The sequence below is a fragment of the Cornus florida genome, unplaced genomic scaffold (genome assembly GCF_030987335.1).
Source record: "Cornus florida cultivar Cherokee Brave unplaced genomic scaffold, ASM3098733v1 CherokeeBrave_3.0.0_Hap2_Chr04, whole genome shotgun sequence".
NCBI classification, from domain to species: domain Eukaryota; kingdom Viridiplantae; phylum Streptophyta; class Magnoliopsida; order Cornales; family Cornaceae; genus Cornus; species Cornus florida.
The window spans coordinates 101,022,052-101,046,264 of record NW_026775574.1 but is presented as its reverse complement, the minus strand read 5'-3'; the positions used below and the strand labels follow the sequence as shown (position 1 = coordinate 101,046,264).

Below are 24,213 nucleotides of genomic sequence, written 5' to 3'. Positions count from 1 at the left end.
TGCTCATTGAGTCAAACTTCCTCAATATTCTTAAGGGTGCACAAAAAATTGTTGAAATTAGTTAACTAATATGAATTGTCGGTACGATTCTTCTATGATTTAATTCCAATTCTAATTTTAAAAATAAGAAATTGTTTGTTTACGGTTTCGGTTCCAATTTCAAGTCCATTAGGACTGAACCGAAACAAACCATAAACTAAAACATAAAATTGTATATATGAAAAATTATTAAAATTAAGTGCAAGCCTTGGGGAGACCTATTTTATACTCTCATTACGAAAAAATTGTATACATTCAATGTTATATTCACTCTCTCTGTCCCAATAAAAGTGTCCATTTTTGGGAATCTAATTTTTTAAGAGAATGATTTATTGTTTTGAAATTGTATTAGTGGTGAATGAATTGTCAATTTTATCCCTAGTCAGTCTACAATGATGTGATGATTTACGTTTTAGGGGTTCAATGCAAAAATGTTAAATTGGTAATATTAAAAAAAATAGTACATTGATTTGAAAATGAGACACTTATTTTGGGATAAAAAAAAATAGAAAGATATTTTTTTTAGACTGAGGGAGTAATATTTCTACTAGAGCAGTGATACACATTATGAATCAAAATTCCAGATTTGTATCATGAAAGTAAATACGGCACCGTTTCTTCCAATTTTGATCCCATATTTCTCAAATTTTTGCTGGCCCACTTACCCTCTCTTTTAAACTTGCTTGAATTATCTCTCAACAATTGTTAACTGAATTGAAAATTTTAGTGAAGATTTATATAATTTTGTTCCATTTTTCATTATTTTTAATTTGATATTCTTTTCAGAATTTATTAGGATTATGACAGTTTTGGAACACATTATCATCTACCTCCATGGGCGAATTCTTAATCAATGCTTTGAAATTTTTTGAGTTATGGGTGCCAATAGTGTGTGTGATTATGATATCTTTTGTGTTTATGATCTTACCATCAACGATGCAAAGACGAAAAAAAAAAAAAAAATCTTAATTTTGATTATATCTTTTGTGTTTAAGAGTCTTACCTTCATCGATGCAAAGATGAAAAAAAAAATCCTAATTTTGATTATAATTTTTTGTTCTTTTGTTGATCGTAAATACCTATTAAAACTCATTATTATTATAAGTCTTTCCTTGTAAAATCAAGTCACGTCATTCAAGATTCATATCATGACATTTACCATTTTTCTTTCTACTATCATTTTTGCATACAATTTATATTCTAATATTAACAGTAAGCTATGTTGGGGTACAACGGAAGCACACAAAACACTGAGATCCAACGAAAGACATGATAGAGTAGAGCAATCACACGCAAAATACAAGATTTACGTGATTCATCCAAAATTAGGGTTATGTCTACGGATTAATATAATGAAATTCACTATATCATGTATAAAGATATTATAATAGTAAAATAATTTTCAACACCCGACCATGCACACAAAGTCTCTTAGAGTTCTTCGTATATTCCGTGAGATTCCCTCTCATTAATGTTCACACAACCCAAAAATGTAACCCAACGTTTAACTACACCTCTACCCATCATCTCCAACTTGGCCTTATAAGGCTACATATATGTTAACTCATAACTCTTAACCCTCAACCTAGTTGTCTAATTATGGTGCTGAAAACTTAATTCTTTGTGGGACAAGGATTACAATTCCTTATATCCCCATACTTGTCTACTAAGAAATAACCTAATACAATAAAATTATAAAATAGAAACCTAATTAGAATAGGAATTTGAGACATAATTCCTAATAATCTCCACTTTAATTGGCTCAAATTCCATCAAGTCAATTGTGGAAATTCCACAGCATTGATTTGGACATTTCATTATAGCTTCAATCGTGATGATACCTCCTGCATGCAAAACTCTAATTGTCCCTGCTATATGTTGCTCGATCAATTATACTTTTGAGGCTTCGCCTGGACTGCTCGAGCTCCATGTCAAGTAACGCATCATTATTTTATCACCTTTATGATCAAACAAATAGATTGAGTACTCAACTTGCAACCGAAACTCGTTGCATGAATTTGTGATTGAAACTCTTTGTGTTTTTCAAATTCCTTCAAATAAAAGCTGAACTTCCCAACATGAACCATCGGATCTGATATCAATTGCTGTGGTACAACGAAAGCAAACAACGGGCATAATCACATAGAACACAAGATTTACACGGTTCACCCAAAATCAGGGTTAGATCATAAGTTTTCACTATAATAATATAGGTAGAGAATTTCCAACACCAAACCATATGTACACAAACTTTTGACCAAGTATTTTTTTTCTCCCTCTCTACCTATTAATTTCAACCCTCTCAACAATAACCTAGCTATCTATTTATAGAGTTCAAAACCTAATTCCTTATTAGAAGTTTCTTAGAGTCTAAAAACTAGGTACTTAATAAAATACAATTCTAAAATAGAAACATAATTACAATAAAATTTTAAACACAATTTCTAACAAGCTAGTAGTACCACACTACTGGTGGCTTAGGGAGACCTTTGATAGTGTCTTATTACATTATTTTATTTAGAAGGTTCTAAAAGTTCCTTAACCGTGGTTTAGAACCGAACCAAACCAATCTTTTATGATTTGGTTCGGTTCCAAAGTTTAACGGTTTCGATTCTAATTCTAATTTTTTAAAAACTGTTATTGGAATAGATTAAGGTGTAATTTAACTTTATACCGCATTGAACAGAATTGTATGCAGTCTTAAATGTTCTATTAATGCTTTCTATTTTAATATATTTTTTTTGGTCGAATCCGTGTGAAAGTTGCCATTCCAAGTGGGTCAGTAGAAATGCCAATGTAACTCATTATTCAAGCAAAATGGGTAATACTAAAGGGGAGAGTTTTTTTGTGATGCTATTCCTTCTGATATAAAGGACATAGCTTTGAGAGGTTGTAATTCTCCATAATCTGGCTTTTAACAATATACTTATTTATTGCCTCGAAAACAAAAATGAAAAGAAAATAAACTACTCTTATACTTAAAAAATTAAAATGTCATACAAAGTGGAGTATTAATTTTATAATAAGATGGGATTAATTCTTGGTCCATGACTCCATGTTGTTATCGGGAAAATTGTTTTGTAGGCTGTCCTAGTCATTGTTTTAATATGACAAAAAAAAAAAAAAAAAAAAAAAAATGAAGAAGAAGAAGAAGAAGAAAAGAAAAGAAAAGAAAAGAAGAAGTCATCGTTTTAATGAAATTTCCTTCTAGAAAAGATGCCCTTTGAGAGATTAATTATCAAAATAATTACATATATTGTTGATTTAATTTGAAATTATGAACGACCTGGAACCAAACTCCGTCCTTGCAAGAGAAGAGAGGCTGGCACTGGAGTGGTGCCACCTTATACGCTCGGGACGATCAAGTTAGTATTTGAATGATTGAATACAAAAAAGAGACTCTTTATGTAATTTTTGGTACTGGTCTCTTGCCATGGGACTCTTCCAATATAAGAAAGAATAATAGTTATTCTATTTTCATTGTAGATACTTGAGTTTTCGTGTCGTTTGAACTTTCTTGTCGATCTAAGATTCCATAAATCAATCACAAAAATGATAGTTATGCTATCTTCATTGTAGACGCTTGAACTTTCGTGTTGTTTGAACTTTCTTGTCGATCTAAGATTCCATAAATCAATTCCAACAATTGAGCAAGACTTATTCACATCTCTAGGTTATTAGGAACATCATGCAATACTAAATTAACTAATCACTTGAGACTTGTTCATCCTCTCTAGGTCATTAGGAACATCATGTAATACTAAATTAACTAATCACTTCCGCGAAACGCGTGTAGAAAATTCTAAAACTCTTATAGGAGTTTAAAATATAGACCACCTTGGAAGCAAGGTACTAATTGATTCACTGGCTTTACTTTATTCCACTTTTTTTTTGGGAAGTTAACTTTATTCCACTTTCCATTAGCTATATGTATATGTGTCTCTTATGAGGAAGCCAAGTATGTAAAAACCAGCACAACCAAGCTATTGCCATAATCTATCTTCTCTGATATATACACAACCTCACCTTTGGCTTCATGGCTGATATTGCGATTCAACAGACGAAGACAACCGATACCGACGTGTCCTCGGCATCCGATGATGACGCGTTGCTGAAGGAAATTCTGGCCACACACCATGATCACCGTCTAGATGGCAGCGAGTTTGATGTCAAACCTATTCTCCTCATCGTCGAGGATGTCGTGCTCCGTTCAACCCCTACCATCTCCGGCATTGTTCATGTATTTAACCTCCTCCTCCTCCTTTGTTATGTGATGCAATTCTGTTTTTGCATTTGCTAGTACTCATTGAACCATTTCTGCAGGGAAATCAAGGACAAATATTGGATGTATTGGATGACAAGACCGTTCGTATCCTTAGGCCTTTGGCAAACACAATAAACAAAATTTCCTTCGAGGTATACTATTTAAGTCCCACAACATATATATACACACATATATACGTACTGAGTTGATATTCGGGTACCCTTCAAATTTTAAAAATATTTCAGAGTACATGGTTTGTCACTAGAAAACAGTGAAAAATTTAAAAAAAAAGACATTTCTATAAAAATATGTTATTATTATTAATTTTTTTTTAAACTTAGTTTTCAAAACAGTTCTCAGAAGCTATCAACTAAGTAAATTTTATATAATTTTTTTATTTTCAGTTATCATAAAACTGAAACAAAATGGACCTACAATTTCTGTTTTCAATGTTTTTAAAATATTGTTTTTGTGACAGATATCATGCAAGTGTTATGGAGGAGAAGATGCGCACAAGGCCACTCTGGCAATTCTCAAAACACTTTCAAGCTACGCATGGGATGCGAAGGCGGCCATAGCCTTGGCAGCTTTTGCGGTGAACTATGGCGAATATTGGCTAGCTGCTCAATTTTACCCCACCAACCCACTTGCCAAGTCCATTGCATTCCTCAAGCAACTCCCGGACATACTACAGATTGCCGACTCTTCGAATGACAAGTATGAAGCACTGACTAGCGTCGGCAACCTCATCAACGCCATGCTTGAAGTGGCCAGGTGCATTATCGAGTTCAAGGAGCCTCCGCTTGAGTACATTGACCCCGGTGCAATGTCTAAAGCCAATGCTCAAATCATCCCCATGGCTGTCTACCGGACTATTAGGAGTATTGTGGCTTGTATATCAAGAATTATGAACCTCGTAGGCTTGGTTCATGAGTAAGTTCTATTTTCCTTCATCTTAAGTTCTATTTTCCTTCATCATCTTCATATCATATGAACTTGAAATTCATATTCATGCAATATTTTATTCGATTTCAAAAACTTAAGGTAAGCTCCGTGTAGCGGGTATCTTAAACTGTTAGGTATTGCTGCTTATCCGTCCTTGTAAGCCCAAAACCCCCTTGTATGCATTTGATGTGGGACAATAACCTATAACACGATTTAACATCTAGGCTGTGAAAAATAGAAAATTTATAACCTTTAGACCCCCTGATAGATGGAAATTTAGAGAGGATTAGCATGCTCCATATATGTAATCAATTTTCACTACTATGTATGCGATGCAATGCAATGCAAACAATACGAAAATTAATCATTGCTCTCGGGTACATACAGAGCATCAACCACGAAGGCTAATGTTGAGCTCTCTCACTTAGAACACATACAAAGGGAACTGAAGGGGCAACTGGATCTTTGTTACGAATACATTGGTGAGTTGTCTAAATGTTTTTTTTTTTAATTAATTTTATGGACCATGTAATATATGCTACTAGTTTTAGTCAAATCTTAAAAAAGACTCTGATGGAATATAAAGAATGTAATTTTATGTACGAATAAACTATTGGAATGATGAATGCAGAAGAGAAGAAAATAATTGAAGCATGTCAAACACTCGTGTTCCTTTTCGAGAGAAGCACGACGGGACGTGATAACCTAAAGCCTCTAAATTTACTGATTCAAGCCAAGAAGGACCAGCTCATTCATTGTCCTACCAGGAAATCGGTTTGCTCATAAGCCACCTCAAAATTTACTTTTATGTTCTTTATTTCCATTAGCAATGTCTATCTATATATCATGATTATTACATAATTAATCATTTTGCTAGCTTGCCTTAGTTTTCTGACGAGACAATGCTATTTAGACCTAGTTATGACTCTAACCGAGAAGTCTAGTCGAGGTTGTCATAGTTTTAGGCTTGAGAATCATTATTCGTAATGGTTTTCAGTTTTGACTGAGATTTTTTTATTTTTTATTTTTAAATGAACTATTGTCTAGTAATTGAATTTTTAGAAGAACATCACTTAAATTCCCATTAATAATTTAACATATACATATATATGGGGAATTGATATTAATTTCTATGTTTGACTACAGGCCAACATTAATGTATTGAGAAAAAAGACTGTGTTGCTATTCATTTCGACCCTCGAGGTTTCCCGTGTTGAAGAACTCTGGTTTCTGCACCAAATGTACAAGGAGTCGCGGCAGGACGCAACAACGGGGGAGGGCCAATACGAGGTGGTGTGGCTGCCGGTGGTGGACAAATCAACGCCATGGAATAACGAAATGCAAGAGAAATTTGAGGAAAGACTGGCCTTGCAGCCATGGTACTCGCTGGCTCACCCTACCTTGCTCGATCCCCCGGTCATCATGTTCATCAAGGACCATTGGAAATTCAACAAGAAGCCAATCCTTGTGGTGTTAGACCCACTAAATGGGAAAGTTGTGAACAATAATGCATTCCACATGATTTGGATTTGGGGTATCGTATTGGCATCCCCATTCACTAGCTCTAGAGAGAATGAGCTTTGGGAGGAAAAGACCTGGACGATTGAGTTGTTAGTAGACTCCATAGAACCTATCCTTAGTTGGGTAATGACATTTTTCTTATATTTATGTTGGAAAAATGACATGCAGTCTGACACTCAGATTAATCTCATTGATTGGGACTAACATCAGCCCCACTCACATAAAAATACTTGGAGTTGTCCTACGGTCAGACTACGTATCATGACTCGATCATTTATGTACACATGCACAATTTGGCCTTAGTTCATTTTTATATTATTATTAAAAAAAGAGAATTTTTGTTCAATTTCAGATCAATGATGGGAAGTACATTTGCTTGTATGGAGGGGGGAGCAAGGAATGGATTTCTGAATTTACAGAAACTCTGAATTCGGTTGCGAAAGCGGCCAACATCAAGTTCGAGACGTTCTACATGGGGAAAAGCGAGCCAGGGGATGAAGATAAGAACAAGAAGAAGCTCATTGGTGACAAGAATCTCGGTCATATACCTGAAGATTTCATCTGGTTCTTTTGGGAGAGGCTGCAGAGCATGTGGCACTCAAAGAGCAAATCGGCAAAGCACGATTCGATAATGCAAGAGATCTCGACGATGATCAGCTTCCATGGCAGTGAGCAAGGATGGGCTTTGATCAGTAAAGGCACATCGGACATGGCTAAAGGAAAGGGTGACATTATGCTGAAGAGTTTAACACATTATGATTTGTGGAAGGAAAGTGTGCCGAGTGTTGGTTTTGTGCCTGCACTCAATCACCACCTCCTCCATTCCGGCCTCTACACCGACATGCATCACTGCAACCGTATTATATTGCCTGAGAGTGCCGCAAGCCTCCCTGCGGAGAGGGCGGTCTGCGCTGAATGTGGCCGTCCAATGGATACGTACATCATGTATAGCTGTTGCAGCGATCACTCAAAGCTAGGCATTATTAACCATGCATGATGCAAATTGAGGATTGATTATACATCATGCATGCATGAAGTCTAATTAATTATTTTAGTTTTAAGAAAGATTAATATTTACTATATGTAATAAAGATGTCTGTATTGTGTCTGCAGGGTCGATCCCTTGCTCTTTGGCTAGCCTAAAAGGCTTAATGCATGTGTGTTGTGTTGCTGCGCGCAGTGTAACTAATAAATATTTGTACCATATTTCATTGGTTGGTAAGTACTCTGGTATTTTATGCTTTCTCATAAAATAGGAATTTTTATTTTATTTTTTGTTCACAAAAGAGCCACTATATTTTCTTTAATCATTGCTACATGAATAAGGACAAAAGTTTCTGAGAACCAATAATTTGATGAGTAGTGTAGAGCCTGATAGATATTATATACCAAATCTCAACTTCCTATTTTTTTTGGAGGGTATTTGGTAATTTTTGCACTTATTATGTCGTTCTAGTGCGAGAATATTTATTCATTAATTTTGAATTTTACGTATCCGCTATTATTTTTGATCATCATAGTAAATTTTTTACAACCCTTGAACGTACCTCTGATTTTTGGGTGAATCAAATAAAATTTGTGTGTTCTTATATATGTATGTTTAATATCTTTCTTGTGTTTTCTAAGTTAATTTCGCAACACAATCACCTTCTATGGTCGTTGAAGAAAGTGTACGAACAAAAGAAGTCATTGCAAACCTTGGGCCTGTTAACTTGTTTAGACGAGTTTTATAAACCGTTTTGTGTGCTTTTTTAACTGCATAAAAGAGGAAATAATGGCCTAAAATATGTTTGGTTTCATATTCTAAGACCAGTTTTCTTCATAGCTAAGAAACATGATATGACATGAATACGACAAAAACATATTCACAAGTCAAATTTTTTAAAAGTAAGACAAACACATTTACAAGTCAAATTTTTTAAAAGTAAGACATGAACACAACATGGCTAAGTCTAAAACTTACAGTTATAAATTTTTATTTAATCTAAAACAATTATAAAATTTTAATTAATATATATTTTTTAGGTTAAAGTTACATAAGTTAATTAGAAGATGAAGATATTTGAAATATGTGTTTAATATATATATATATATATATATATTTTGAAAGTTCAGATTTAGATTTTAAATATAAAAAACAGCCAAACAAAGGCTAGCCCAATGCTAACCAATGCAGCCCAAATACAAACATAACTGTCAAACATTACAGCCCATATAGTTGAAAGAAACGTAAGTCCCAATCAAAGAAGCCCAACCAAGAGACAAGAAGACCGTTGGAGGCAAACTCTGCTGCGAGGCTCATGGAGAAGATCTCCTCAAACTCCTACATTGATGTCCGGTGGTTTCGCCAGCGGTCTTGCGGTAAGGACGAAAGATGGAAGCGAAGTGTTCAAAATGTGCAAGTAAAGTATCTGAAATAATAAAAATTATTTATAAATTATGGGCAAAATATAAAGTATCGTTCAGCCATGCGTCGAGGAGTGCCTAATACGACACAATCGACATGACACCTTTATAGAAGTGGTCGTGCCTTAGCTGCAAAGTGATGCTTTAATTTGTTTATCTTTCTATATATATATATATATAAATACCCCCATATATAAATACTATATATGATATTACTTTCATGTCTTATCTTTATAGTAATATTTAGGGTAAATTATTTGCTCTATTGACATGCATATACAAGTTGACTCATTTTTTAACAATAAAACTCTATACGTCTGATAAAGTTAACAAAGACACCACTAATGACCACTTGTCACTTCTGACCCATGATAAATTGACATTATTGCCTTTTGACTTATTAGTTGACCCATATGAATAATAAAATTACATTTTTAACCTTTACAATTTATTTTATTGGACCAAACTAACCCTCCATACTCTTTGCTTCATTCTTTATCAACCAAACTATATATATATATATATATATATATATATATATATATATATATGTTGTTTATATATAGTTAGTTTATATATATATATATATATATATATATATATATATAAACTATGTATACAACATACATATATATAAATTTACCAATTACATACCATTCTTACCAACTACACACACACACACATATGTTTAATTATTAGGATGAAAATCTGTACAAATATGTAAATAGACCCATTTACAGATTAGTTTAATCTCCATCTCTCTCTATATTACTAATTATGAGAGACAAACAAGACCTTAGTAATTTGACATTATTAAAAGGGTTGAACTTAATTTCTTTCATTTCTTACGAAATCATAACTAAAAATATAATTACATATGCATTAAATTTCTTATTATAAATTTTCTATTAATTCTCAACATTTTAGTAGATCAAACTTATTAGCATTTTATCGTCAAATAATATGATTCATTGTTCTAATTGGTAGTATGATAAACACGATGATTATCATACTAGTGATTATACAACTGTTATTAATTAAATTTTAAAAAAATTATTGACGAGATGCATATTCAAGGGTGTTATATGCATTAGCTTTTTATGTAAGGTTGTTCACTTGCAAATGGACAATCCTGGTTTCTAATTTGATTTAATTGAATATCCTTTGCTTGAAACAATTTGGTTGAGCAAGTATGGTTGATTCTCTTTGGTTGTAGTATGCGTAGTGTGCCTTAATGCAAGTATGGTCTACCATCTGTCATGATAATGATATTGTGTTGTTTCACCTCACTGCCTTGGGAGTATGCCTTTGGAGTATGTTTGACTTTTTTTTTTTAGTTAAAGGGTAAGCTTGTATTAAAGAAAGGAATAATATACATGGAGTCCCTAAGGAGGGGAATGAACTGAAACAATACAACCAGTGGCAAACTAATATCACCACAGCCAAAACAAAACAAAATAATGCAATGCAATGTAGCTTACTGCAGCCTACTATACAACCATTACAAGCACATTCCAATGTAATACATCATTATAACAACACTTTGACTATTAACTAGCAAAGTGGAAGTGAAAAACAATCTCACACTACCTCAGGTATGTTCTACATAGCTATAAGATTAACCAATAATGCATACCAGAGTTTGAACATGCCTGCACAAACAGACTATGAAGGTCATGCTTAGTTGTGATTTGCCTAAGGTTGGAACCCCTTTTAAGCTTGATTGCTGTAAGTTGTGCTCTGATGCAAGTCTTGATTTGAGAAATGATGTGATGGTGGGAAGTAGAGACAATTCTGAAAGCTCTATTATTTCTCTCCTGCCATAGGAAATAGATTGCTGTAGAAAGTAAGAGTTGTGTCAAGAAATCAGAAGAGGTCCAATGTGTTGAATACCATTGGATTAAATCCATTCAACTATTGGGGAGTGAATGAAATCCTGTAATCTCCTGAAGAAATCTCCAAATCAGTGAGCTGTATCTACACCTGAAGATAAGTGATCTAAATAGTCATTCTCTGAGAGACAAGTAGCATCTATTAACATAGTGCTTATTGTGATACCCCTCGATTCTAGAGCCACGGGTGATCAAGTCCGAACATAGATCCAAGTGATACTAAATAATTAAGTGTATAAACAAGCATAGAATACAAGAAGAATAAAATAATACTCCATTTGTTCCATAATAGTAATCCATTTTCCCTTTTTAGAGTGTCCCAAATAAATGTCCATTTTGAAAAGTCAAACAAAATAAATGTCATCTTTCCATAATTACTCTTCTAACTTTTCAAAAATTTTACAACTTGGTGTTATATATATTTAATATTTAAAGGACAATTTAGTAATTTGAAAAGGGGACAATGCATTAATTGCATGTCCCCTTAAAAAGTTATAAAACTAAAGATGGACAACTAATAAGGGACGGAGGGAGTAAAAAATAATTAAGTTGAAAGAAATCTAAATAATAAATCCTCGAAGTATTAATAAAATAATCCAATATTCCAAAACCTCCAATAATATTACAACTCGGGAATCCATCTAATAGACCCCTAATAATATCCAAACTGTAATTAAAATAACTGAACTGAAAAGAAAACCAAAACTAAAACATGAAGCAAAGTTCTACGTAGTAAAAAAAGTGAGTGATTGTCTCTGCCGGGCACGAATAAGCTCTAAGCCTGGAACTGTCGAACACCTGAAAAATAATAGTGGGTTAGACTCACGAACAAGTTCTACTCTACTACGATCCAAACAGAGACCCGATACACAGATACATCCTAAACAACTCAACAATAGCTAAAAAGTTCATAAATATATATAAATATACACTATAAGACGCTCACTGGACTATAGGTCTGTCTCAACCTGAATAGAAGGTAACATACAAATTGCACATAAAGTGGGCACGTGTACCTAGACCTACTAGGGCACCCACATGTTTACTATATCCAGTTATCCATCCTAGGCAATATATGCACCTTAACTATGATCCTGAAACTCAAGCTCATATCATGACACCATAATCATATATATATAAAGTTTGTATAAGCCTAATACAAAAATGTCATCTATCTGATATTGTGGCCTGACATAAATAAGTAGTACTTAACTCTATGGTTAATCCATTCCCTTATATATCCAAGTAGGAGGGAGTTAACTTTTATTAGTTAATCCATCCCTAAGATGCCACCATCTTATACTGGTACATCACATCCATACAGTCCAATAATTGATGAGATAAAAATAAGTTAAAACATCAATTAATCTAGAATAAGCATAATAAAAATCTGATATGTATATGACCATATTATGCATCCAATATAAGATTTAAAAATTATGTCACAGTCATTTAAGTTGCTAAAATAATATTAAGTAATTAAATCCTCTATACCCATTAACAACATGAAAACTTGTTTAAAATTTCATATTATTCTAATCGTTTGCATATAGATATAAATTATGCATTATGGGATTTTAATATGTCATGAAAAATTATTTAGAATCCCCAACATTAACTCAAAACAGTTCTGGAACCCTAAAACATCCAAACAGTGCCTAAAAACACATTCTGTACGCATCATGACAAGAGCATGCTCTACCACAAAGGGAGCCGGCTCCATTAACCATGGAACCGGTTCTACACATAAGGGAGCCGGCTCCTCAACCCATGGATCCGGCTCCCCAACCCATGGAATCGGCTCTTTGCTTGAGGGAGCCGGCTCCCACTTCCTCTCTGAGAGCCCTAAACCAATTTTAAAAGGGAGCTGGCTCTGTCCCACCTTGAGAGCCAGCTCTCCACCTATTTTACTCCTTCTTCCCTGTCTCCGGCAAGTTTCAACTCTTCTGTTCTCCATTGATAATGATCATAAGTGTCTGAACTATGTCCCAAATCATCGCCGTAATTTATATAAATCAATTATGCATCATTAATAACAATAAAACAATTATTCATGCCATATACTTCAAGATCAATCAACTGTAATTATATTCACAAAACTTGTTTTAGATAAGAATAAACATGAACAGAAGATTAATTTAAAATCCGATTAATTCCTGGAGACTATCTAGGCATGCATAGAACACAAGTCTAAAGGAAGGAGTAAGAGAAAGAACTTGCCTTTGGTTTCAGTTTGAAACCTTAAACCGTCTTCTCTAATTATTTCGACGACTCCTTAACTGCCGTTAAACTCCTCAACTGCTCCTGATTTAACCTAGAAGTAACTTTTCTTCCTTCCTCCTTGGTCTGACCTTCAATCTATGGCCAAAACCTTAACTTGTTCTCTCAAACCTCTCTGTAAGTGAATAGGGTTTTAAACCCTAGACAGACATATAATGATATATTTATAGGCAATTTTAATTTAACCTAATTTTAATTACCTAAGGAAAAGAAAAAAAAAAAAAATACATATTATATATATCAGCTCCCTAATCCAACATGATATCATATATATATATATATATATATATATATATATATATATATATAAACCATTATAATTATATAATATATAGTATATACTGAATATCACTATTAATGTAACTATTAATTTTAATTAATAATTACCATAAACTTATATACATATATACCCATATATATATGTACCACTATCCATGGGTAATAATTGTACCCATTTAAATCTCCTATCCAAGTAGTTCATGAGACCTAAACGGTTGGTCCATTACTATTGTCTAAGTCCATCATTAAAAATAAAAATTTAAAATAAAATAAAACAAACATTTAAATGATTTAATTCCTAACAATCAAGGTACACAAAATACACATAAGCAGATACAAATAATGAAAAACAAATAATTCAATTAAACAATTAAACAAATAGCCAAATAACCAAATAATGAATTTAAAAATGCAATAAAACCATAAAATAAATACCAGACTATTCTTTTTAAAATTAAGGGTATAACACTTATAAATCATTGGTTTTGAATCTAATATGTAAAGTCTACCTCTGACTGCTAACCAATTAAGCTATGCAGCCATGCTTTGGTAGATGATTCTTGAACCAAATTAGTTTGTGCCAAACAAAAATTGGGGATGGTAGAGCAAAACAAGCAATATTATGTGAGAAGAAGTATGAACCAGTTGGACTAGGAAGCCATATAATTAATGTTATCTTGTTCATCAGAGGGGGAAGGTAAGGAGTAAAGCTGAGAAAGAAAATTCAAAGATTGAAAGAATTGTAAATGACTTAGTGATAAGGGAACCATCCAATGATTAATGGAAATTAGGCTATCAACTGTGGCCATAGTGTCCAGTTGAAGAATTTCCACCTCATTAAGCCCTAACTGCTTTACAATCGGTCCATTGGGTAGCTAGTAGTCAATCCACAACCTTGTATCCTTTCCACACCCCACCCTATATTTGATAATACCCCTTGCCATTTCCTTTAGTGTTAGTAAGCTCCTCCAAAAACCAAAACTGAGTGAAGAGGGTTTAACAGACCAGAAACTTTTGTCCTTGATTAAGTCAGAGTATGTCCATGCCACCCAAAGACTCTCTTTCTTTAGACACAATTTCCAAATATGTTTCAGATTTGCAATTCTATTTGAGAGCTCAAGATCAGAAACCTGATGAACGCTGAAAAATGCGTATTTAAACCCCTTAAGCTTGAGTTTTCTAGGACCTTTATCTATCTTATTTTTCTGTTTTAGATTAATTTCATGTTATTACCCTTTTCAGGCGCTTATCCCCAAAATAAGTCAATTCAGCCAAATTAGAGCATAAAAGAATCCTTGAAATCTTGCATTCCTTGTGTCCATCTTAATTAAAGCCCCTCCAGAAGAATCATTAACATGAAGGAGGACATTGAAATCCCCCAGTAGAATCCAAGTTTCATTTGAGGTGTAATGTGTGTTAAGAGCTCTCCAAAGGAATCTCCTATTAACTACTATGTTTGCAGTATACACAAAAGAAGCCAACACTCTCTTTTTAAGATCAATCAACTCATGGAACGGTTAATAACTTGGTCATGCTCCTCTCTAGAGTGTAAAAAGATTTTGAGAGGATCCCAAAGAATCCAAACCCTTCCCGAAATAGATCAAAGTGAGGTGTTATTGAGGAGCAATGAATTGATGTATAATAGGTATGTTGCTACTGCTGACTTTGGTTTCTAAAATGACCAACAAACTTAGCTCAAAATTTCTAATAAGACATCTAATCTCTATCTGTTTGAGAGTAGAGTTAAACCCTCTAATATTCCAGGCTGCCCAATTCATTTTGAGGATGAAGATAAGCTACACAGACCCCCAAACCCCTTTAAGGAGATACTGTTAACAGTTGGTTTAAACCACTCTTGGTCTTTTGGCAATCTTGGAGTGTTTGGCATGGGATGGTTTCCTTGGCTTCAATAATTTGTCCATAATGGGGAGGTATTCAGTGTCATTGTGGTTCTAAGAGGAATCCTCACTTGAGAATAATGCTAATTCCCCTGAAAAAGTTGGATCAGTACTGTTAGCATCCTTTGAGAGAATAACAAATGCGTTTGTTACCTTGATTTGTGCTGAAGTAGCTGCAGAAAGATTGTGGGGTTGGAGCTTATGTTGTGATAGGTCAATGACAAAATTAATAGCTTTTGTGTTGTCAATGTGGGGAGGTTCGGTGGGAATTTCAGAAATGATGGGTGAAGTCTGAGGAACAACAACTACATTTTGTGGGGAATTCATTAGTGTGGCTGTAGTGCTTTGACAACCAGATTGAATTGGGATGGGGATAGCAGAGGTGACAGTATTAATGTGTGGAGGTTCAGTGGAAAATTTTGAAACAATGGGTGAGGTTTGAGGTAAAACAACAACTACATTCTGACGGGAAATCATTGGTGAGGTTGGTATACCTTGACCACCATGCTGCATTATAATGGGGACAGCAGAGGTGGCCAAATCATGAAGATCAATGCTAGTTCCTTTATGGTTTGCTAAGGTGGATGCATCCAACTGTGTATGACAATCATTTGGAAAAGGGTTAGGGATAGGATGGCAGGAGCTTTTTCCCTTCTTCCTAGTGACAATTTGCTAAGACTAAGATATGCAGGGTTGATTCTGTGTTTCAATTTCCAAGCTGTGGTTAGTAATCACACAGAACTCATTCGTGTGACCAAAAGAAGAACAATTGGTACATACATGTGGGATCCAAAGGTAACATGGACTCTTATAATATTAGTTTTCCCACTTTTGATTGGAATGATTTTGGGAGAGGAGAGAGGGGGTTAATCTCCACACAGATCCTAGCATAATTAATTCTACTCCTTTCTTGAGTGTTAGCATCAGCTAGGGTAGGTTTGCCAACTGCACTTGCAAGGTAACTGAGTCCTTTGGGAGACCATAGTTCAAATGGAACATTGAACAATTTAATTTCCTTTGGCTTGTTGTGTCCTTTTGTACATATTTTCTTTTTTATACAAGCTTACCATTTACCAAAAAAAAAAAAAAAAAAAAAAAAAAAAAAACGGATGTTATATATATATAATATCCACAATACTTGAACTTGTTAAAATGATATCATTTTCGTTATGCATTATTTAATTAATATTAACATAAATATTATAACAAACATGTTTGCTTATATTAATTAAATCTTAGCTAGTGCCAAAATCTTTTTTTATTTATATATATATATTTTAGATTCAATTATTTACTTTGAATATTTTTATCGTAGTATTAGTTATCATTCTTTTATTAAAAATCTTTAAAAAGACGAGGGCAATTTAGACATTTTATAATATTTTTATGTACAAGAGCTGACAGGGGTATCATTGTCCAAAAAGAAACTAACTTGTATTTTTATTCATTAAAATGTGTTTAATTATTGTTAGTTTACTTTGATTGTTGTGTGTGTGTGGTCACATTTGGTAATGCCGTATCATAACCCTCAACCGTCCTTTATAGCATCTAGTCTATAATCCACCGATTAATTGAAGACAACGTGTTTCAGGGAAGAATTTTTCATGCCCCACGTAGATGTTTTGCTTCTCCTAGTTTATAGACGCATCTTAGGCACAGCTTTAGACGAGAATGTGTGGTTGTAAATTCGACAAAAGAAAAAGGACGTCTGGCATTTCCTTTTGTTTGCTTTTGTTAAATTTTGGGCCCCGTATTAACATTTTGGAATCTGTAGAGCCAAACAGTGCCCAATGTGTTTCTCGGATCAAAACCCTAATCATCCAAAAACCCTAATCATCCAACAACACACAAAGCGTCACTTTACTCATTTATAAAAAGACATTATTATGTACATAGGATAAATTTTTATTATTGCAATGATAAAATTTTAAGATAAATGTGATGAAGTGAGAACCACATGACGGACAACAAAAAAAGGAGAAAAAAATATATTAGAGAGGATTTTGATCTCACACACAAAATACTCACTTGGTGATCATGAGACATAAGGAACTCGTGAAGGGTTGTTTGGTTTAATTAAGTGAAACAATTTTTACCAAGTTTTGGAAATATAAAATAAGTTTTAGATCATTAAATAAAGGACTAGTCATTCTAGATAAAAAATTTTTTAAATAGAAAACAAAACAAAACTTGCCAATATTGTCCTTTCTCTTTCAATTATATTTGTTTGTCAAAAGTTTTTTATAATGTCAAATGAAAAGTTTTAAGAAAAGTCACACAAAGCAGAGTATTAGTTGCATAAGATAAGATTAAATCGCTGGTCCATGACTCCATGCAGTCTCGGGAATTAAAGTGACTTACTGGTTTTTAAAATTGGTTTCCAGAATCAAGTAGAACCAGCTAGTTGGCCATATTTTCATAACTGATTCAACTTGATTCTGTTTTGAATAGTTTGGTATGACAAAATATAGAACTGCTTGAGACAAAATTAGAACCAGCTAAATGGTATTTTAGAAAGCAAATTTGTTGGGGGTAATTTTGGAATAATTTTGAGATAATTTTGCTTTAGTCTATAATGCTATGGAAACAGTTGAGATATTTGTAGATTCCGTTCAATGTGTTGCTTTCAAGTTTGGATTTCAAAATCATAGGGTATCAATCAGAAAACAGACTCTGTTTTTTCTAACTAAGATTTTATAAAACAGTTCTCAAAAATCGTCTATCAATTAAAGTAAGTTTTTTCATACTGTTTAACATAAACCTGTTATAGAAAACGAAACTAAACATATCCTCTTTTTTTTTTATAGTGTTTTTTGTGAGCTTTCTTCTCTCACAAGTAGGAATATGATCCAGGTAGTGAAGACTACAGGGAAGCCCATGAGGTTGAGTGTGTCAAGGAGAAAATCCCATGAAATGGAATCAAGTGCTTCCTCAGGCTTCTATGTATTCTTATATAATTAATAACAATTACCCTTTAACTTTCAAAAAAAAAAAAAAAAAAAAAAGGTAGGAAGTTTAATAAATATCTATGGTCACGTGTGATTGCATTAAGAGCATGGAACTTTATTGATATTGATCTTCATCAACCAGCTTTCTTCTTCCTTGCTTTAATGGTGTTCTTTGGAGGAATGAAGAACCCTTGCCTTTACGTACGTGTTTTTTGGAGAAGTAAAGAATCATTACGAAGGGAACGATTGTTTATGTAAGAATCATGTTCTCCGTTTGTTGACGCTAAAATCCGCTGGCTTAGCCGATTCTAAATTGTTATGTGTTGCGGGTGTAGCAAAACCAACAATGTGGTTCGAGTGTAAATTGTCAACTGAAGTCTCTTTGAGAGCGTTGACTTTCAGGCGATGTGAAGAGAAAGAGAACAATAAAATTTCTCTTATGAGTTCAGGATTGCCTTAATTAACATGATTTTAACAGTGAATAATATAGTAAGAATTTGAGAATAGAATGGGGATAAAATATAGATATAGAAGGTGATAAATAGAAAAAGATAGTGAGAGATAGAACGAGATAGAGAGAGAGATAGAAATAGCAAGGATGCTATATGGGGAAATGGCGCGCTTGAGAAAGTAATAACAATAAGAGAAGTGATACGTCTTCCGACCTCAATTGCCGACTCATTTTACGAATACAACATAGTTGGAAATTAGTCGAAAAGAAACAGCTGTTTACGAGATTTTGTTTTAAGAGTTTCAACCGTGATCCAACCACGTTGTATTCGGAAAATGAGTCGATAATTAAAGTCGGAAGAGCTATCATTTCTCTAACAATAATTAAAAGATTCTGAGGATGTTGGACCTCTTCCTCAGTATGCATCTACAATTAAACCAACTACATTGAAAAATGCGTAAACCAACTACTACACATAAGTATTTCACTTACATTACAACTATATTACCCAACTAACTATAAATTTAAACTAGGGAAAAGTGCAAAAAAACCCCCCTGAACTATTGGGGTTTTGCAATTAACCCCCCGCACTACAAAAAACCCCCTTGAACTTTGATTTTGTTGCAGTTAAGGACAACCAGTCACCGAAAAAATCAAAAGACAAGCTTAACCTTCCTAAAACGGCGTAGTTTCAATAACTAAAAACTTAAATGGATGGGATAGAGGATGACGTGGACAGTGCAATCTCATGGACTAATAAGAATTTGACAACTAATATTGTAATAAATTTTTTTTTTTTTTTTTTTTTTTTTTGCATCAAACAAGTCAAACAAATTAACAAAACAGAAAATGAAAAAATAAAAAATAAATAAAAACCCCATTCCTTTTAGGTTCATAACAATTCCAGAGAGAAGATGAAAGAGAGGAAGACTCACACTCTCATTCAACTTATAATTTTTATCCAATTCGTCTCATTGCTCCATCACAACAGTCTAACGTCGTCGCTGCACCAACTGGAGTGTGATTTCAGATAGACTTAAGTTTTTCATTGGAAGTGATTTCACGTAATAGAAGACTTAGTTTTTCTATGGGAGTGATGCCGCTGGTGTAGTTATGGGGACGGTGGTGACTGTGCCAATGGTAGGGATGCTGAGGATGGTGGAGAAGTTGGTTTCGGTTGTGCCACAAATGGGTTCACAATGGCGATGGTGATTGCGATTGCGATGAAGACGGGCCGTCGGTTGCCACTGTCACTTCGGCCGGCTCCGGCCATTCAAGAACAATTCGTCAGCGGAGCAGGAGGTCATCGATCCGGCTTGATCACCGGAGTAAACCAGTAGAGAGAGGAGACCAAAGGTCGGCGGCGGCGGTAACGAAGTAGCGCGGCGGCTTCCCCCTCTAGAAACTGACCTACCGCTTCTTCCCGGAACCGACCCAGCACTGGTCAGGCCTTCATTCCTCTCCTCTTCGTAACGACGGCGAATTCGCCCAAATCTATGGGGATGGTGGCAGTGCATTTGTGTGGTTATCGACAACCTTTGATCTATCTCCGGCGAATCAAACCTAGTTTTTAGCTAATCGATTTCTTCGTGATGCTCTTGCTTCGTTTGTTCCAATGGCCATAATTGCCCTCCACTTCAGCCACGTCTACATATTCGACGACCAAGACTTCTTGTTGCAAAGCTCCCAAAATCAATCAACTAATCACCAATTTGGATCACTGTGCTCACCCCAAAAAAGTGCATAAACACCCACAAACCACCACTGTAATCAATCAAACAAACCAAATCTTACACCCAATCACAACCCCACAATCAACACCCCAATTCACATGGCCACTGTTTGTTGGTCGCTGTTTTGCATCGCTTGCGGGTTCGGTGCTGGGATTGTGTTCTTCTCCGGCCGTGGGTTGAAAGGTATGAGGGTGGATAGTTGTTTGCTACAATAGTGTGAATTTCCAGTTCTGGATTGTTGATTACATGGTCCGATTTTATGAATTGGGGTGTTGATTGTGGGGTTGTAAGATTTGTCAAATTTTTTTTTTTTTTTCAGGCAATGCTGGGAAAAAGATCATAAGGGTATGTTTGGGAAGAGGATCAACAGTATAAGGGTGTGTTTGGGGTTTATTAAAGGGGTATGGATTTAATTGTTAAAATAAGGGGCATTAGTGTCTTTTCATGGTCGTGAGGGCATTATGGTCATTAAAGATATAGTAAGTGTCATGTGACCATCATGTGATCACTTTAACGGCAAGATCCAACCGGAACAGTGACGAATGGGGTGATCTGCAACTTTTTTGCATAGTTCAAGGGGGTTTTTTGCATTTTTAGAAGTTCAGGGGGTTAGTTGTAGGTTTCCTCATAGTTTAAGGGGTTTTTTTTTTTTTTTTTTTTTTTTTTTGCATTTTACCCTTTAAATTAAACTAATTTATGGATAACCACTAGTATTTAAATAAAACCAACTAAAATACAACTACTAGCACTTGATCCCTATTCATTAGTTAATTCAAAGGCTTCTCTCATCTTTATCACTCTTACATGAAATTCCAACTCTAATCCACGTAAAAAATACCATCCATTTGTAGTTCAAACACTGCCATGTCACTACCCATGCAATTTTACCAAAAAAGGTGTCAACAATGCCCCCCGATTTTAAATGTCTTATCGGTTGTTGGCTGCCTAAGCCGATAAGATATTTGAAGTTTAAAGTACATTGGAAGGAAATTTTGAACAAGGACTGCGCTACTCACTTGGAATAAGATTACAAGCACCAAAGTTTTGTTTCTTCTGAATGACCCCTAAGATGATCTTTATTTCATATTAGCCAAATTTGCCGATTTAGGCTTCTTTCTAGATTCTCAGAAAGTTTACCGATATCACCTGCTTATAAACCTAGGAATGACTTGCCCCCCATGCATTTTCTAACTCCATCAGCAAATCATGATTATGATCGGCAGGAATTAAATTATTGTGAAGCGTCATTCTAGCCAATCTGCCTATTATCTCTATGACATTGTGCCAGGAAGGAGTTTTCTTAGCTGATTTTCTTTCAGCCGATTTTGTCTCAGCCGATTATTTTTCAGTTGATTTTGCATTCAGCTTTATCAGCAGGACTGCATCATGTCCAAAATTCCATTGATTGGCAAATATGACCTCACTATAATCGGCTGGCTGAAGTGGAGCTTATGGATCAACTAATTTTTGTTTGGGGTTAGCGATCACATGCCCCCAAGCAGTTGCGGGTATTTCAGCCGATTTTGCCTCAGCCGATTTTCTCAACCGAGCTCTAAGTAACCTTTTAAATTTAACATCGGCTAGTTTTTTTTTTTTTTTTTTCTTGAAATTGAGCTGAGGGAGCTAAAACAATTCTTTCAGCTAATGATTGTTTTTACCGATTATTAGATATCACAATCGGCAAAGAATTCTAGTACATAGGCTGCTTTGCTTTCAGCCGATTTGTACCCTTCCATTCATATATGGCAGCAACCATGTTGAATGGGAGCAAGTTGGGTTTGCTTTATCTTTCCGTCTTGATTCACAGGAGCAACCGGCTGATTTACCACCTACTGATACTCGACTGTTGGAACTTGCCGAAAATCGCCAGTCAGTGACCGATAATATTCTATCAAACTTTGCTACCGATTTTTTGGTAAAATTTATTGCTGAGATCGGCAAGGCTGGCCAATTTCAGTACTGGTTATCGACAGCCCCTCATATAACGGAGGTTGTGATACAGGGGTGATATACTTATTTACCACCTGGTCAGGATAGGGTTTCATGTACACGAGTTAAGGACATCTACGCCCTTGAGCTACCTCGGCCTGGATCAGGGCTAAAATCAGTGCCCTATTATCAGGCTGAAGCAGAGTATACGGATCAACCCATTCCAGTTGTGGGTTTGCAATCATATGTCCCCCGGCAGCCGTCGGTGGTACCTGTGGATTGTTTCTTCCTCGGTTCTGATTGCCCCCCATATCTTGCTGTTCTCTCTGAGGGGGAATCGACTTAATTGGTGGGCATTGTAGAATAACTTTTGTCGATTTTACATTCGGCTCAATTGGCATAAATGGTATTTTTGTTATTATCGGCGAATTGCCGATGGGCATACCAAGAGTTGTGTTCGATGGGACAATTCCTGTCGTAGTTGTTTGTGGCCCTTGAGAAATATTTGTCAACGGTAAAGAAATACGTTGAAAAATTGATTCATGAGATGCTGAGTTTTCAGCTTAATGACGACTTTGGGTAGCCGATATCTGAGCCTTCAATTCTTTAATCATCTGATTAATCTCCTGATTAATCTCCCGCAATTGGGCAAATACCTTCTGATTAAATTCTCCCATTTGGGGATTTATTTAGGATCTTATTTCTCCCATTTATTGATTTACCACATGTCGATAATCGGCTGTTGGTGACTAGTTTGCTACTTGTTGATAATCAGTTGCTGGTCGCTGATAACTTTCAGGCCAACCATATGACTTATTAGCCATCGGCTGCCCCCTGTGTATCACATGCCGATAATCAACTGCTGGCGTCTGCAGATAATCGACTGTTGGTGTCTGCCGATAATCAACTATTGGCGTCTACCGATAATCAGCGACTGATTACTAATAATTGTCTAGCCAACCATATGGCTGATTAGAATACTGATACATCAGCTGATATGACTAATCAGAACATTCGTACGTCGGTTGAGAAACCGACTGCATATTTTTACTATAAATCGTTCACTTAGTGGGGTCTTACTGGGCGTGCCAAGAATGTTGATGCTAAAATCGACTGGCTTAGCCGATTCTAAATTGATCTGTGTTGCGGGCGTGACAGAACCAACAATGTGGTTCGAGTGTAAATTGTTAACTGAAGTCTCTTTGAGAACGTTGACTTTCAGGCGATGCGAAGAGAAAGAGAACAATAAAACTCCTCTTATGAGTTCAGGATTGCCTTAATTAAAAGGACTTTAACAATGAATAATATAGTAACAATTTGATAACAGAAAGGGGAGAAAATATAGATATAGAAGGTGATATAGAGAAAAAGATAGAAAGAGGGATAGAGAGAAAAGTAGAACGAGATAGAGAGAGATAGAAATGGCAAGGATGTTATATGGGAGAAGGGCTTAAGAAAGCAATAACAATAATTAAAAAATTCTGAGGGTGCTGAACCTCTTTCTCAGCATACCTCTACAATTATTTATAGAAAAATGCATAAACCAATTCCTACACATAAATATTTCACTTACATTACAACTCTGTAACCCAACTAACTATAAATTTAAATTAAACTATTTTATAGAT

The 24,213-nt window shown here is 34.9% G+C and overlaps 1 protein-coding gene across 1 annotated transcript; it reads left to right on the top strand.

The window, feature by feature from the left end:
* The first annotated feature begins 3,990 nt into the window (after window positions 1-3,990).
* On the top strand, window positions 3,991-8,022 carry LOC132304238 (protein SIEVE ELEMENT OCCLUSION B-like). The gene is made up of 7 exons (XM_059801819.1): window positions 3,991-4,279; window positions 4,363-4,455; window positions 4,782-5,236; window positions 5,636-5,730; window positions 5,880-6,022; window positions 6,395-6,892; window positions 7,122-8,022. The coding sequence occupies exons 1-7, from the start codon at window positions 4,076-4,078 to the stop codon at window positions 7,764-7,766; spliced, it is 2,133 nt and encodes a 710-aa protein (XP_059657802.1). The 5' UTR covers window positions 3,991-4,075; the 3' UTR covers window positions 7,767-8,022.
* The last annotated feature ends 16,191 nt before the right edge of the window (window positions 8,023-24,213 follow it).